The sequence below is a fragment of the Mus caroli genome, chromosome 6 (assembly GCF_900094665.2).
Source record: "Mus caroli chromosome 6, CAROLI_EIJ_v1.1, whole genome shotgun sequence".
Taxonomy (NCBI): Eukaryota; Metazoa; Chordata; class Mammalia; order Rodentia; family Muridae; genus Mus; species Mus caroli.
Genome location: NC_034575.1, coordinates 2230387 through 2245543, shown reverse-complemented (window position 1 = coordinate 2245543; position 15157 = coordinate 2230387). Strand labels below are relative to the sequence as shown.

Below are 15157 nucleotides of genomic sequence, written 5' to 3'. Positions count from 1 at the left end.
TCCGTGTTCCTACCCCCAATGTGTCCGTCGTGCGGCCTGGAGAAACCTGCCAAGTATGATGACATCAAGAAGGTGGTGAAGCAGGCATCTGAGGGCCCACTGAAGGGCATCTTGGGCTACACTGAGGACCAGGTTGTCTCCTGCGACTTCAACAGCAACTCCCACTCTTCCACCTTCAATGCCGGGGCTGGCATTGCTCTCAATGACAACTTTGTCAAGCTCATTTCCTGGTATAACAATGAGTACGGCTACAGCAACAGGGTGGTGGACCTCATGGCCTACATGGCCTCCAAGGAGTAAGAAACCCTGTACCACCCACCCCAGCAAGGACACTGAGAGCAAGAGAGAGGCCCTCGGTTGCTGAGGAGTCCCTATCCCAACTCGGCCCCCAACACTGAGCATCTCCCTCACAATTTCCATCCCAGACCTCATAATAACAGGAGGGGCCTAGGGAGCCCTCCCTACTCTCTTGAATACCATCAATAAAGTTCGTTGCACCCACAAAAAAAAGATGCCTTTTCATTAAGAGTTTTTAACGCTTGTCAGTATGGTATGGATGTCAGAAGGCTGGGAAAGTAACACAAAGGACATTGGGAGTTTTCTAAAAGCAAACTCATCGAAAAGTCATCCATTACCTGCTTCTAACAAAACATAAAAAATGCAAATTCTCAATGCAAAACACTAGTTCAAAACAAGGTTTGCTAATTGTCTTAGTTAAGGTTTCACTACTGTGAAGCCTAGTAAACCATGACCAAGGCAACTCTTATAAAGGACAACATTTAATTAGGGCTGGCTTCCAGGTTCAGAGGTTCAACCCATTATCACCATGGAAAGCATGGTAGCAGGCAGGCAGACATGGTGCTAGAGAAGGAGGTGAGAGTTCTACATCTTGATCCTAAGGCAGCAGAAGGAGACTGTGTGCCACACTGGGCATGTATGAGCAAAATAGCTTCCACCTCTGACAATGGCATACTTCCTCCAACAAGACCACACCTGCTAATAGGTAGCACTCCCTGCGGCCAAGCATTCAGACACATGAATCCTTGGGGGCCATTCCTACTGACAGCACTACACTAACAAACAAGCTTGTTTCTTACCTCACGTCCCTGAGGGCTTCTTTACGCTAGATATAGTGGGATCAAGTCTCAGAATCTTTCTCAACCCGGAAACAGTCCTGACTTGTGTATTTCCCTGGATTCTGAAGCTGTTTCTATTCAAGTATGCCTGATGTCGTCATGTGCTGTGGTCCTTGATACTACACTATCTCCTTATGATGTTAGTTTATGTCATCTTAGTGTCTTTGGTTTGTTTTCCGTTTTTGCTTTAGCAGTACATTTTTTTTTCTACTGAAGCATCCTTTTCCTGGTATTGTAGTGTACATCTCTTTAGAGGTCACCGAATTTCTCTTCTGCTAACCACACCCTTGCTTGTATTGGCACACACACTTGCTCGTGTGCATTTGTATATTCTCTCGGGGTCACTCCTTGGGTCAGTCCCTGGGTCACTATCTCCCTGGGTCACTATCCATACCCCATCTCACCGCTCTCTAACCTGCCACGGCATCATGTGCTTAGCACATTGTATTCTCTGTGTGTTTCAGGACTTTTTTTGTCCCATTATTATTCCTTACATTAAGTGAATGTTCTCTAATGTAGCATGTTAATTTTAAGTGACTGTTCACTATTATTTTGAGCTATTATCACCATGGTTGCCCTAAACCTAACCACGTACATTATAACTTCAAATTCCTATTAACATAATTCTAATGAAATATAGGAATGTTATTCCCATATATGTCTACTCCCTTTGTTCCCCTTTAATGCTATCATTATATACACAGTATATCCACAAAAGTTACAAGCTCAGGGATGCATTTATAATTGTTACTTTCTAGGGTTTTACACATTTTCTGGAAGTTGAGAGAAGAAAGGATTGCAATTATGTACTTACAGCTTTTGTTATGTAAGGTTCATTGTTCTCAGGTCTGGTTCCTGGGGCCATTTCTTCCCAGGGCACCAGACTGTCTCTTGGAGTCATTTCCTTAAGTCAACTACAGCTTGGCTCCCACCTGGCTTCTTCATGCCGCTTTTACAGAGTAGATTGTATTTCTATGTATTATCTGTCCAACAGCACAAGTATAGATGCTACATTCACACAGCTGCTTTTTAAATCAGAATGTAGGAAGGGAAAAACATGCAGTTTCTGCAGCCTACATGCCTACTTTGTTTTCCCTTTCTGTGCATTTAACTTCCTGCCTGGGGCCACTTGCTAGTATCAAGGAGAATATTCTCTGTGGCTTTCATTTTACTTACTTCATTTTGGTGCTGCTGGGGCTGGAACCAGTGTGCTATAAAATACTCAAGCTTTGTGCTCAACACCTGACCATTAAGATTTTCTGTAAAATTGGTGTGCAGCCTCCACGGCTGGTGGTGAGAGTCCTTATCCCACCTCCACTGTTCAGACAGCTCTTTTAAGTCTTAAGTTTGGGTTGACGGGGTGCTTTTTTTGACTCCATTTTCCAGGGTGGGCGTCCTCTCGTCGTTTTTCACAAGGGGTCAGAGGTCAATCCTTTCAGGGGGGGTCTGCTTTAGGAGGAGACTCGTTTTCAGTTTGTTTCCAGGGCCTGCTCCTTGTTCTTTGCTTCCAACGTTCACCTTGTTTATCTTGTGATCTGTTACTAGAGCTCTGATTGTTCCATTTGAAACCTGTTGACTCTTGTGCTTTATAAAGTGATTCCTCAAATCTGAAATGCTTCCACCTCTTAGGATGGACTTTTGATTGTCATATTGTATGTTAGGGTGTATGTCCATGTGGATTTGTGCATGCGTGCGTGCATGTGTGTGTGTGTGTGTGTGTGTGTGTGTGTGTGTGAGTGTGTAGCAGAAAACAACCCTTGAGGTTGTTTCCAGGCACTAGCCATCCCTCCCCTCCACTCCTTTTTCTCTTTTTCTCCCCCTCCCTCCTCGTCTGCACCCTCCCCCCATTCTCTTTATTCACTGTCCTGGAATTTGCCTTGTGGGTTAGTCTGGTTGACCAGTGAGCCCCAGTAACATGTCTGTCTCCACAGAGCTGGGATTACAAGTGTGTGCCAGGGCTCCCAGCTTTGTATATGCATTCTGCATATTTTGCTATCTTCCTAGCCATCCCATTAGTTATTTCTTTTAATATTTTTTACTCCTTTTTCTCTTCCCTATTCTTCTAGAATTATAATAACATCTACAGCAATTCACTATTATCCATTTGATTACCTATAACAACCATATATACTTATTTAGGAATTATTTCCATAGTTATTTGGATATGACTGCACATGTGTGTGTGTGTGTGTGTGTGTGAGCCTTGTCTAAATCTACCTATTGTTATTACAAACAACAATTCTGTTGCCTGTTTCACCCTGTATCAGGCTTTCTAGTTTCTGCAAAAGCGTGTAGGGAACTACATTTGATAATGTAGCAATTCTGTGGACTAGTCCTTCTCAGGATTAGATGGTTTGAGTAGAACCTGTTCTGCCTTTTCCCTTTTAGTATCAAAGAGTGCTCCTTGAAGGTCACAGACTCCAGCAGGTGCTCTCTTGTTCTACAATGACAGGTTTGGTAATGTTTTTGGTAGCCTCTTTCTCAGATGACATCAACCGTCAACCTCTACTACTGACCGCCTGCTCCATCATGCCCAGGGGCACAGACATTTCCACTAAATTTTGACTCATTTACAGGCGTTTTCTAACTCAGTTTTTAAGATTTGTTATGACCTCAGGAGGGCTCTTCAGTTGTCTCTTCCCCAGGCTCTTTCTAGAAAATGCCCTGTGTTTTAACTTTTGTTTGTTTGTTTGCTTTTGAGACAGAGTTTCCCTATGTAGTCCTGGATACCCTGGAATTCTATGTAGACCAGACTAGCCTTTGACCTCAGAGATACGCCAGATCTGCCTCTGCTTCCTGAGAGCTGATGTTAAAGGCATGCACCAGCATACCCTGTTGGCTTTGTTTGGCTTCTAAGTCTAACTTGTGTGACTTTTTGCTTTGCTTTTGAGGGTGTGCTTACAGTAGAGTACCCCTTATTCTGATGCAAAAGGATTCAATTCCATGCTCTCTTCCTCTGTACCCACTTTCCCTCAGCACAATCACTGAGCCACTGGTCTAGAGTCTAGACTGTGGGTGTGTGGCATTGCTTTGAACTAGACTTTTATGTTAAGAACAAGGGGTTGGAGGTGTGTCCAGCAGAACTAGCCTCTGGTCACTCAGTTTGCCTTCCTTCTGATTTCCCCAAGAGCCAAAATCCAGAAACACATTTCCACAAAAGTCAGTGTAACTGCAACTGAGGCCTTCATAGTCTTAAGATGAAGCAAAGGTAAGGCTTCCATCCATCCCTCCTGTCCGGGCAGAGCTGCAGGAAAGTGCTTCCGCCTGACAGCCATACATACCTGGAATATAGCCTTTTCCACATTAGGGAAGGAAGAATGAGAAATGCCAACACCCCATTGCTCTCAGGGATACACCATCAGCCTCCAGTGAGGATAAGGGTGGGGTGTGTTCTTTGCTTTGTATGGACAGGAGTTTCCTTAGAGCTGAGCAGTAGGACTGGAGTCAAGGATAGGTGGAGAGCCAGATCACAGATCCTTACTGCTCTTATCAAGTCTTGATAAGTTCTCTTGAAAATTCTTTACTTGCTAAATGTTATTTCTACAATTTCCAGAGAGTTTAAAGAAGTATGTGGGATGGCCAGAACACGACATGTTGTCAGGCTAGAAGTGGGGCTACTACAGGCTTCTTGGGTTAAGCAGAACATGAACTGCTATTCTTCAGAGAAAAAAATCACCTGTAAACATCTGTAATATTCACTACTCCTATTTTCTCTTCATATATATATATATATATATATATATATATATATACATATATATATTTAACATGCATTAATTAATGTATATATATTTACTCTCTTCATTTTGGTATAGAGTGAAGTTATGTTTAAAAATTATTTGTATGTTTCTCCATTTGTCTGAATGAAGTCATTCTCATTTTGAGTCTTTTAGTGTACTCAGATGCCAGTAAGGAGACTAGAATTTAAATAGAAGAATGAAAATAGAATACTAAATTAAAATTCAACTCTCTTCTTAAAAGCTGCATCTTGAAACCCCAAACCATAACAGTTCTCAACCCAGGGGACTCGACCCTATTGGGAGTTGCATATCAGATATCATGAATATCAGATATTTATATTACAATTCGTAACAATAGCAAAATTAAAGTTATAAGCTAGCAACAAAATATTTCTATGGTTTGGGGAGTCACCACAATATGAGGAATTATATTAAAGGGTTGTAGCATTAGGAAGATTGATAACCATAGTAGGCAGACATCTGGATCAAGGGCTGTGTAGAAAACAAGGCATCAAATCAAGGCCTGGAAACAGTGAAAGCCAGGAAGGGATCAAGTCATCAAGAAACCCATGGCGAATGCTCGCTAGAATCACTGACAAGCCACGCCTTTCCACTAGCTCCATGTTGTGTTCTATGTACCAGTTTGTCCTGGTGTCCAGAGTACCAGTGTCATTGGATAAAGGACAACAGATGTGAGCCAAGGACCAGCCCCAGGCAGATTCCTTTACATTGTCTCTACATCCATGTTGGTTATATGATCATGTAAGCCCCACATCTCTCCCTGCATTAGGCTATGAATTATGGAGGAAAGTGGGTAGGAGTGGACCCTTAGGAGAGCCTGAAGATTTCTATCCAAGATGAATGGAACATACTAACAGAAACTGTTTAAAAGTAAAGAATGGACTATGGTTGTTTATTTAATACCGTTTCCTTGACAACCAGTAGTATTGTAGACAGCTGCAGACAAAATAAAGGACCCAAGTTCTCTCTGCACTCTTGATTTATAAGGTGAGTAAATTCTACAGCAACACTCTAGTCTCATAATGTATAGGAGAGTTCTGCACACATCATAAATACCATTTTGCTGGTCACCTCTCTTTTTCATTTCTTACACCACAGTGATTATTTTTTTCCATATATATTTTTAGCTACCCAGCATCCAATACTCTGTTTTGGAGAGGAGCTTTGCAGTAGATCAAAGTGGAGTTGCAGTCTGCCCAGACATTGTGGAAGCTGAATGTGGCAAGGACAGCATGTGGGGTCCTTCCCTGCATCGCCTCTCACTGCTAACATTGGGGCTTAAAACTCAAGACTACTTAATAGGCTTCTAGATGGCTCTTCAAATTTCAAGGGAGCACCGAAAAAGAACAGGGAAATTAGAAGCTTGCAAGTCGACGGTGACTGCAGAGTTTGAATTCTGGGCACAAACGTGAACATCCTGTGCAAGGAACATCAGAACTTCTAACCTGGCTCTTTCAGCTAGCATCAGATAACGGTTTCTTCACTGTATTCTCAAATGTCCCCCTGTATATTGCACGGAGAAAGGGCACTGTGCCCTTTCTTTTTATAAGGTCACTTATCTCATCAGATTAGACCCACTTATAATGTCTTTTAACCATACACCTTTTCCCTAAAGGCCCTGGTCACTTAGGGCTTCAGTATTTGAATTTTAAGAACATACTACTATTCAGTCCACTGCAGATGCTGCCTAGCCTCATATCTACTTCTGACCAAAATTCCCAAGCATTTATATCAATTCTGTAAAGTATCTCATATCTTCTGCCAAAGATTATTTTCTGTTCAACTGAAGCAGACTTCATTTCTATTCTGGCAACCACAGACTCAGACATTACTTTGAAGGCTGGCATCTGAATCATGTTATCTGGGAAACTGGTTGTGTCCTTGCTGGTTTTAAAGAGGAATCTCAGAGTTCACACGTGGGATATGTTGGAAGTAACAAACAGTTGAGTAGTGGTTCCTCTGTGCAGATCTTTAATGAAGCAGCCACTGGAAAGAAGGCTTTGGAGGAATTGTGTTGTCACTGCTACAGAGTTGAGTGCGTGGCACTAGGAGGAAGTCTACTTCTCATGGTGCCGGATAGCTTGAAGAGTGAGTGACAAGCTCAGACCTCCATTTTTCCCAAAGCATAGGTCCAGGGACTTCCTCTGTGGCTCATAAATATTTATAGAAATGGTTTCCCCAAACAAACACAAAGTGTAAACTCTGTGGGTCCCTGGATAAAAGCTGCTAAGTTATCAGTGTCACAGGTGATTTGCAAGAAAGTTATAATAATAATCAGAACATAACAGCAAATGCCACGGAGAAGTGGAATGTATAAGCTTGGGCATCCTCCATCTACCTAGAGTACTGAGCCCTGCTTCACAGTGAATGGTTGTGTTTTCTGTTTGATCTTTGGTACCCAGTGTCAGCTGGTCCTAACAGCAGACCTTGAGCATCTTACCTGGGGACATGGTACTGTCAATACTCAGTGAAGGCATCCGAAAAGAGAAAGTGGGGAAATATTTCCTACTTTAGGAGGGTTTACCAATCCTTACATCTATTAACAACAGGACTAGGGACTCGACCCTCTATCTGCACTTAAAGAACATTGATACTGGCAAGATATCTCACCTTAGTAGTAACATTTAATATGCACCCAGACACCCCTACAGCTTATCAACAACCACTTGGCTATTCTTTTAAGTAATACATTCAGAGGCAGAGCCCAGGGGTCTTGGGAGCCTGTAACATACTTAAGTCAAGGTTATCTACCAGGTTTTTTTTTTTTTCTTCAAAGTAACTTCAAGGTGTTTCAGGATTGGCTTCCATTTGGGAAGTGCTTGATTTCAAATATCAGATCCAAAAGAATTATTTCCCTTTATTCTCTGAAAAATGCCCTTAGTGGGTGATATTTTAAAATCATAGAGTATATTTATGAAGCCAAAGAGTACGAGAAAAGATATAACTAATCTGTTGGTAGGCTAGCCTTCCATCTCAACTACTATCACTCATTGACTCAGAGAAGGAAGGAAAACGGGAAACCACAGAGGCCAGGATAACCAATAATGTCCTATGTGGATTCTGGTGTTCCATTTGACAGGATGAGAGAACTGTATATCCAAATGACTCAACTAAAAATGAAAAGAGGACATTCGGAAGCTTCTCGTGGATGCCTCTCTGATATCGGGAAGAGGCTTATTTGGGGCCTATGTGAGTTACCCTTCTGGGTACAACCTTGCTTTGGTCCAACCATCTAACCCTGCTCAATATGGCTGATCTCACAAAAGACAAGACAAATACTCCATCTGAGGGGCTTCCCTGTGTCAGGGAGGTCTTCTCACTATGGTCCTTCTCCCTAGTGATGGTGGACTGAAGCTCCCATGTTTATTCTGGCTCTTAGATTTTGAACTTATAAAAGGATGGATCCTAAAAGACCAGGGCTGTCCCATATAAGAGCACTGACCCTGTATCACAACTCAGCCTTGGAATATTAGCTGTGCAACCGAGGCACTTGTACTTTTAGCTCACTAAAATTAATTTGGGTTTAACTTTTAAAATGGACATTAGATTTTGTGATTGGAAAAGATCTGAACATGTCGGACAACAGTGGCACATGGATCTCCTTTTTTGATCATAAAGTTAATGAAATCCAGCAATAAGTATTTCTTAATGTGTAAGAGAGAGGGCAGAGAGGGAGGGAGGGGGGGAGGGAGGGAGAGAGAGAGAGGGAGAGAGAGAGAGAGAGAGGAGAGAGAGAGAGAAGGAGAGAGAGAGAGGAGAGAGAGAGAGGAGAGAGAGAGAGAGAGAGAGAGGGCAGAGAGAGGGGGGGGAGAGAGAGAGGGGAGGGAGAGAGAGAGAGGAGAGAGAGAGAGAGAGAGAGGGAGGGAGAGGAAGAAGAAGAGGAGGAGGAGGAGAAGAGGAGGAGGAGGAGGAGTTGTTGAAGTTGGGTATGCTGCCAGGATAGAATAGAAAGCACCATTTGAAGGCTGAGTTTATGTACAAAAGAAGAGGAATGATGTTTCATTGATAATTTCACATTGATTACATTTTGAAATTTGAGTATCTTGAAATGATGGAGTCAATCAAAATATATTATTAAAATTATCAGTGGCACCTTATGATTTCACTGGACAACTTTAGACCAGACTATTTGACTTTACAGACAACCACTATTTGTTTGTAGCTTCTGTGGTGACTATACCTTGGAGATCATGGAAAGTTAAGGTCGAAATCTTTCCCTAGCAAGAGCATATTTTGGGGAGTGTGCAAAGGTGAACTTACTGTCTTCCCTAGCTACCTCCCTGCATACCCATTTCCAAGGTCCTCTACAGACATCTCTGCACAGTGAAGCTTTCAGGTTGCTATGCTTTGCTCTGGGCCAACCCAGGCTGCCCTTGTAATTCTGTTCTTCAGTTTTGACAGCACACTCATGGGCAGCTAATCCCTATTCTCATCTGAGAACATAAACAGGAACCTGGCTGAAACATTAAAGTCCCCTGAAAAGAAGAATCTTACCTCTATAGTGTGTCCATCAAAGCCTCTAAAAAAACCAGTGCCATTTCACAAGGATGGCCTTCCTCCCTCCAGAAAAACACAAGGATTACCACTTCCTGCTGCATCAGGCTCCAATACATAGGATGCTTCTAGCTCCTCAGCACATCTGGTGAGTGTGTCTTTGAACCAGGCATAGTGTGAGGCACAAAGTGGGGAAAGGCCACATACCCTGCTCACAGGGACATCACACACACCCTGCTCACAGGGACATTACAGCCTAGGAGAGGCATGTGAAGAATCAATACCCAATAATAAAGAGGAAACAGGCATTAACAATGATTAGAAGCTGACCCAGGGGCACACTCCTGACAGAAGGCCCGTGGAGGTGGTGGCATCTCAAAAATGGGCAAACAGCATAAACACATGCTTAGAAGCACAAGCCTTCAGGAGTGCTTGAAAAAGTCCAGTAGTCTTCGCTTTCCTTGGAAGTAAGAAATCAGAGACAGGAAGCAGTGAAGGCATCACGTGGACAAGACAAAGCCCAAGGGCCCACTTATCAGATCCCATGAAGAGGAAGTACAGAGAACCTTCAAAATTACCAACAGGATGCAGAAGCATCTTCTTTTGTCCAGTTCAGCTGACATCCTCCCAGCACATTAAAATATTATCACTGCCCAGTGGCCATGCAAAACCTGAGGACTCCACAGCAATCGGGAAGAATCCCTGTCAGCCATGCATGGTACCTGTTGCTCACCAGCCTTTAACTCATCTTAACAAATACACACAGCATTGGTTTCTGACCTCAGGACCTCATGGACAGCCAGGGAAATAATAATATGCAAAGCAGAGGCAATTTTGCAGAGAAATCATACATACATACATACATATATATGTATATATATATTCATATTCTTTCCTTACTTGAAAATGAAAAGCATATGTTTAAAGCATTTCAGGGTAGACATAGCCTGCTCCTGATCAGAGTTCTCCATTCTCAAGCTTTCCCTGTGACTGGCTAGGTCATTACCTATCCAGACTAGGATGGCTTAAGCTACTTGAAAGAATTGTATTGATGGAGACTCGGTTCCTAAATCTTCCTAGTTTAAATCATCTTGGGGTATTTCTCACAGCAGATCATTATGTGACTAGCTAATGCACTACGAGGAAAACGCTCATTATAGTGTGTAGTACAGAAAGAGGGAGGCTTAGGTTCTGGCAAATCCCGACTCCTTCCCCTGTGCTTGTTTAAGGACAATATGTTTTGTGTAGCGGGGTGAACACACTAGCATTCCAGTCAAGGCAGAGCATATCAGTGCTCTGAAGGTGCTACTTTGAGCTACATTAATTTTCAGTCTTCAAACAATGTAAAAAAAAAACCCAGCCTTTATAAATTATGGCTAACAAAGAACTCATATGGGCTTTAGATGCACAACAGTTGGCAAACATTATCCATCCAAGAGCCTTACTGTGCTGTCAAATTCAGTAGTCACCCTGCAAGGCTGTCCTTGTCATCACAGCATTGTTCTGGCACCAACCCAAGTCTCCCATTTGGAAGGACCTCACGGTGGACTGTCCCACTGCTGACGCTTGTGCTCGCCTTTGTTGTCACTCACCTCGAAGGTGAAAGGTACGCAAGCCCTGGGCACCCTCAACAGCCAGGCAGCCAAAGGTCAAGGGTCAAGACCTGGGCTGAGCTGACAATAAAGAAGGTTTTCTCATCTACACTTGCTGAGTGTTACTGTACTCCCACGAGCTCCCGAGCTCCCGAGCTCCCGGAGGCTCTGGTAGCTGGCTTTGGGTTCAACTCTGTATTGTGGAATGTGAACCATCACCACAAGAAAGCTCTATGGATCTTGTTAAGAAAACAGAAAGAACTTCTGCCAATTGCTAAGAAATAAATTCCTCCTTTCCTGCTGCTTGGACCCAGCATAATGAGGGCTCCCAACCTCTCCCTGCAATAATAAAATGAACTCTACGGGTTTTCCTTTTGATGTATTCCACGTTAGAAGTTTACAGTTGATGCCTTTTCATCCTTAATTTATCTCTCCCTGTAAACATTTCTGTACCGTTTCCAAGGTCTTCAGCATACACATTCTTAAAAATAATTCAGTCCTCCTGTTTCACATGCATCACTTTATGTTTCAGGTCAGACTTGAGGCTAAACAAACACACCTCTGGCTACAGCTCTGCAAGTGCCTCTGGCAGCAAATTAACTCAAACAAATGTTTTGGCTGGGTAGTGAGGTTGCCTCTTAATGATCCCCCCTTCCACACCCCTCCCCCAATCGCTTTTGTCTGGAGGCCCAAGGACAGGGCTCCTGAAGTGTTTTCTCGCAGGGCCTTTCCTGTCAAGTTAATACACAGGTCTTAATTTGCTGGTTAGGTTGTTTACAGTTTCACCACTAGAGGGTGCTACTTGTTTGCGTCTAAAATTTGCTATTTCCTTGCAGGGCCTCATAGGCGCTACAAACTTCCATTACTAAGTAAAGCTCTCTAGAAGATATGCAGGAAGCCTGAACTTCAAGGAACAAGATTTCACTTCATTTTTAAGATTATGTGTTGGACAACGCAAATGGAAAAATCTCTGTAGCTGGCACAAACCGAGCTGTCCTGGTTTAAGTCTGTTACAGACGGAGTATGAAATGCTAATGTATTTCATTATCTAGGATTTTGCTCAGTATTTACTATACAGTATTTTAACATCCTCTTCCCAACCCCAGTGACACATGAAGTAAAAAGACCGTTTGCTCTGCTCTATGAGTGACGTCACTTTCTAACAATGGAACCACACCTACCCAAGCGTGCTCTGTAGGGATCTCTCTGATTTTCATAAAATCTTATTTCAGTGTCATGCTCCTCCTTCTTTGTATGTTTGTTTATCACAGTATTGAGAACTGCCCCAGGGTTCCATGCATGCTAGATAGGCAGTCTGCCACTGAGATACATCTCTGTCCCTCAGCATATTTTACATCCAAGAAACATTAAGATTTACCAGCTTAAAGTTTTCTTATTGTTGTCTATGTTAGTCCCTTGTTCTGTTACTATGATTAAAAAAAATGCCTGATGAGACTGTTGAAGGAAGAGTGTATCTGGATTTGCAGTTGGACAATACAGTCCGTCATGGCAGAGGGGCTGTGGGAGCGGGGTCTTGAGGCAGCTGGCACAAGCAGGCAAGTGTGTGAGTGCCGGGTGGCTTTCTAAGATGGCTTTCAGGTGGCTTTCTCCGTTTAAGTCAGCCCAAGACCTCAGTCCAAGTAATGGTAAGTCTAGAATATATAGCAGGTCTTCCAACCTCAGACATACCCAAAGGCTCATGTCCATCCCACTTCTAATTCCAGCAAGGTAAATGTGATTAACCATCACATTGACTTTTAATGATTCTCTGAGATTTATATACAGATTTTCCACTTGATATTTTCTGGTATGTATAGAAGAGGTATGCAATTCCATCCTCACTCATTGACATATGGAGAATATTGTTAACCTGTGTGCTCTTATGTGAACTGCTCAGAAAATCAGGGTGCAGGAAAGGTTTCCTATAAAGGATTGGGTCCAAAATTTAGGCTTTGTGGGCCAGCTAAGGTCTCCTCCATGTCCTCTCCTCCTCCAACCAGGCCATTATAGCATGAATATTCGCCATAAGTGTATTGTCTGGAATATCTGTGCCCAATAATATTCTGTTTTTAGGAAGAGGTGGTGGGCTGTAGTTTGGTGTTCCTACAAATGATGAAGTTATTTTTAAGTTCTTTATTTTTATTTATATGTATGTGTGTCTGTCTGTGTGTACCATGAAAGTGTCCATTCACTACTTTTATGGTTTCCATTGTCCAGAGATAAGCACAGAAACGTGACAGGTCGGTTAGACACTTGAAAGTCCATGGACCTTTGGAGGAATCCGAAAGAATTCCCTCAGCAGAGCCTTCTAACTTAGAGCCAGTGGCACCTTTGCCTTTCAGGATGTCGCTCAGGTTCTATCCTATGAAGACCTCAGGAACTTGAGGTCAACGCTGTTCCCTGGCAGTTTCTGCAGACACAGCATGCAAAGGGAGCAAAGTCGTCTTCGCTTACCCTCAGACTGATGTGTTGCAAGGGGAGTCTGTGTCTCCTTGGAGTAGGACACCACTTCCCTAGGCAGGAAGTCCACCTGGGTCACCTTTGACACGCCCAGCTTGTGCAGTCGTCTCCTGTAAGTAGCAGAGGGCAAATGCTTAGGAAGGAAATAGGTTTATTTCAAAAGACCTGTCAGTTCAGAAAACACAAAAAGAAACAAACCAAGATGTCCTCAGCTTCTCAGGGCAGTGTCAGGCTCAGGGCCCTGGTGTGGAGGAACCATGGCCCAGACTGGATGTGTGATACCATGTAAGCCTCTGTCAGTGGCCCTTCCCCTTTCCCATCTGTAAAATCTTGCTCAGACTCGGGTGAGACTTGTCTCTGGGCATCTCTGGTGATGCTCCGGTAGGATGCATAGAGGAACTTTCATTTGCAATAAAATTCTAATTTCTTAGTGTGGGAGAGTTTTTAAGTTTAAGTAAAAGAGAATTCTACCATGCCATACATGCCATAACACACTGTTTATGAAGCCAGCAACAGTGAGAGTCCTATTCTGGGCAGAATGCAACACATTTCATTGATCCAGGAGAATAATCAATGAATGAATGAGTGTGTTTGTAAGGTGCACTAAGATAGCACAAATGAATGTAAGAATCAATGGGCGCAGACTAGTAAAACCTCATTGCAGTAGCTCCAAGCTATGATCACCCATGTAAGTAATCATATTTGAATATTTATGTAATGCTTCAGATGCTTCCAGATGTCTGTACACCCACTATGGCATCTGTCTCATGACATCTCGGTGAAGAGTGGAATGCCATCTTCTCTACTTTATCTAGGAAAAGATTCAGTTCCAGGGCTCAAATGCATACAATTTACAACTGGTGGAACCCGGGTTAAAACACTATTGACCCCACAAAACCGTATGCTATTATTGACTTGAATCCTGGTACAATGCCCCCCCCTAAGGCAAATTTCTACCTAAGCTTCTTAATGGCAACTGTGAGTGACTCCAAAAACCTGGTCCTCCTGAGTTATTCAGAAAACAGGCACCCACAGAGGCACCTCTGTCTATGGGAACACGCAAAGCGGCCCTGGCCTTGCTCTCTCTGTGTGTGCTCTGACCTCTGGGAACAGAGATGATGGTACCTCTGCTGGGATTCTTATTGGTAATGCACAGGCACCATGAATGTGCTATTCATAAACCACAGATATGTTATGTACATGCATGCGTACAACTTTTAGACATATCTATCTTAGAATGTTTTCTTGAACTTGATTTTTAGGATACAGAGTTAGCAGCATCGGGTCCTGGCTGGTCTCCCCACCGCAGTTCTACATACCCTCCCTAAAGCTAATTTAAGGAACACACACACACACACACACACACACACACACAGAGTTGACTATCAATAAAAAATGACCAGGACAGGTAAAGGGCTTAGAGTCTGGAATGAGGAGGACAATATGAATCAGGTCTGCCTGCAGCAAAGGTCACTGTTCTGTTTAGTCACCCAACCCATCTTCCTGAGACCCAGTAGGGCCGTTATTACCACAGGGTTCAGGAATGGACCACTATCTCTTCAAGTCAGCGCCACCTTGATAGAGAGATCACCCAGCTTCTAACCTTCCACCAATATGTCTAAGGCCCAGGGTTCTCCAGGCACTGTGGAGTGAGCACTCTACACACAGGCAAGGTTCTGGGAGTCTTGCTAACAGGACATGGACTTTAGTCCTA

General features: G+C 43.1%; 1 protein-coding gene across 6 annotated transcripts in view; it reads right to left on the bottom strand.

Moving 5' to 3' along the window:
* Dync1i1 (dynein cytoplasmic 1 intermediate chain 1) overlaps window positions 1–15157 on the bottom strand; it is a 305446-nt gene that overhangs the window by 216825 nt on the left and 73464 nt on the right. For all 6 annotated transcript variants that reach the window (XM_021164407.2, XM_021164406.1, XM_021164409.2 and 3 more), the window contains one exon: window positions 13438–13553. In XM_021164407.2, the coding sequence (XP_021020066.1) occupies window positions 13438–13553 (116 nt within the window). The remainder of the gene's footprint in view (window positions 1–13437; window positions 13554–15157) is intronic.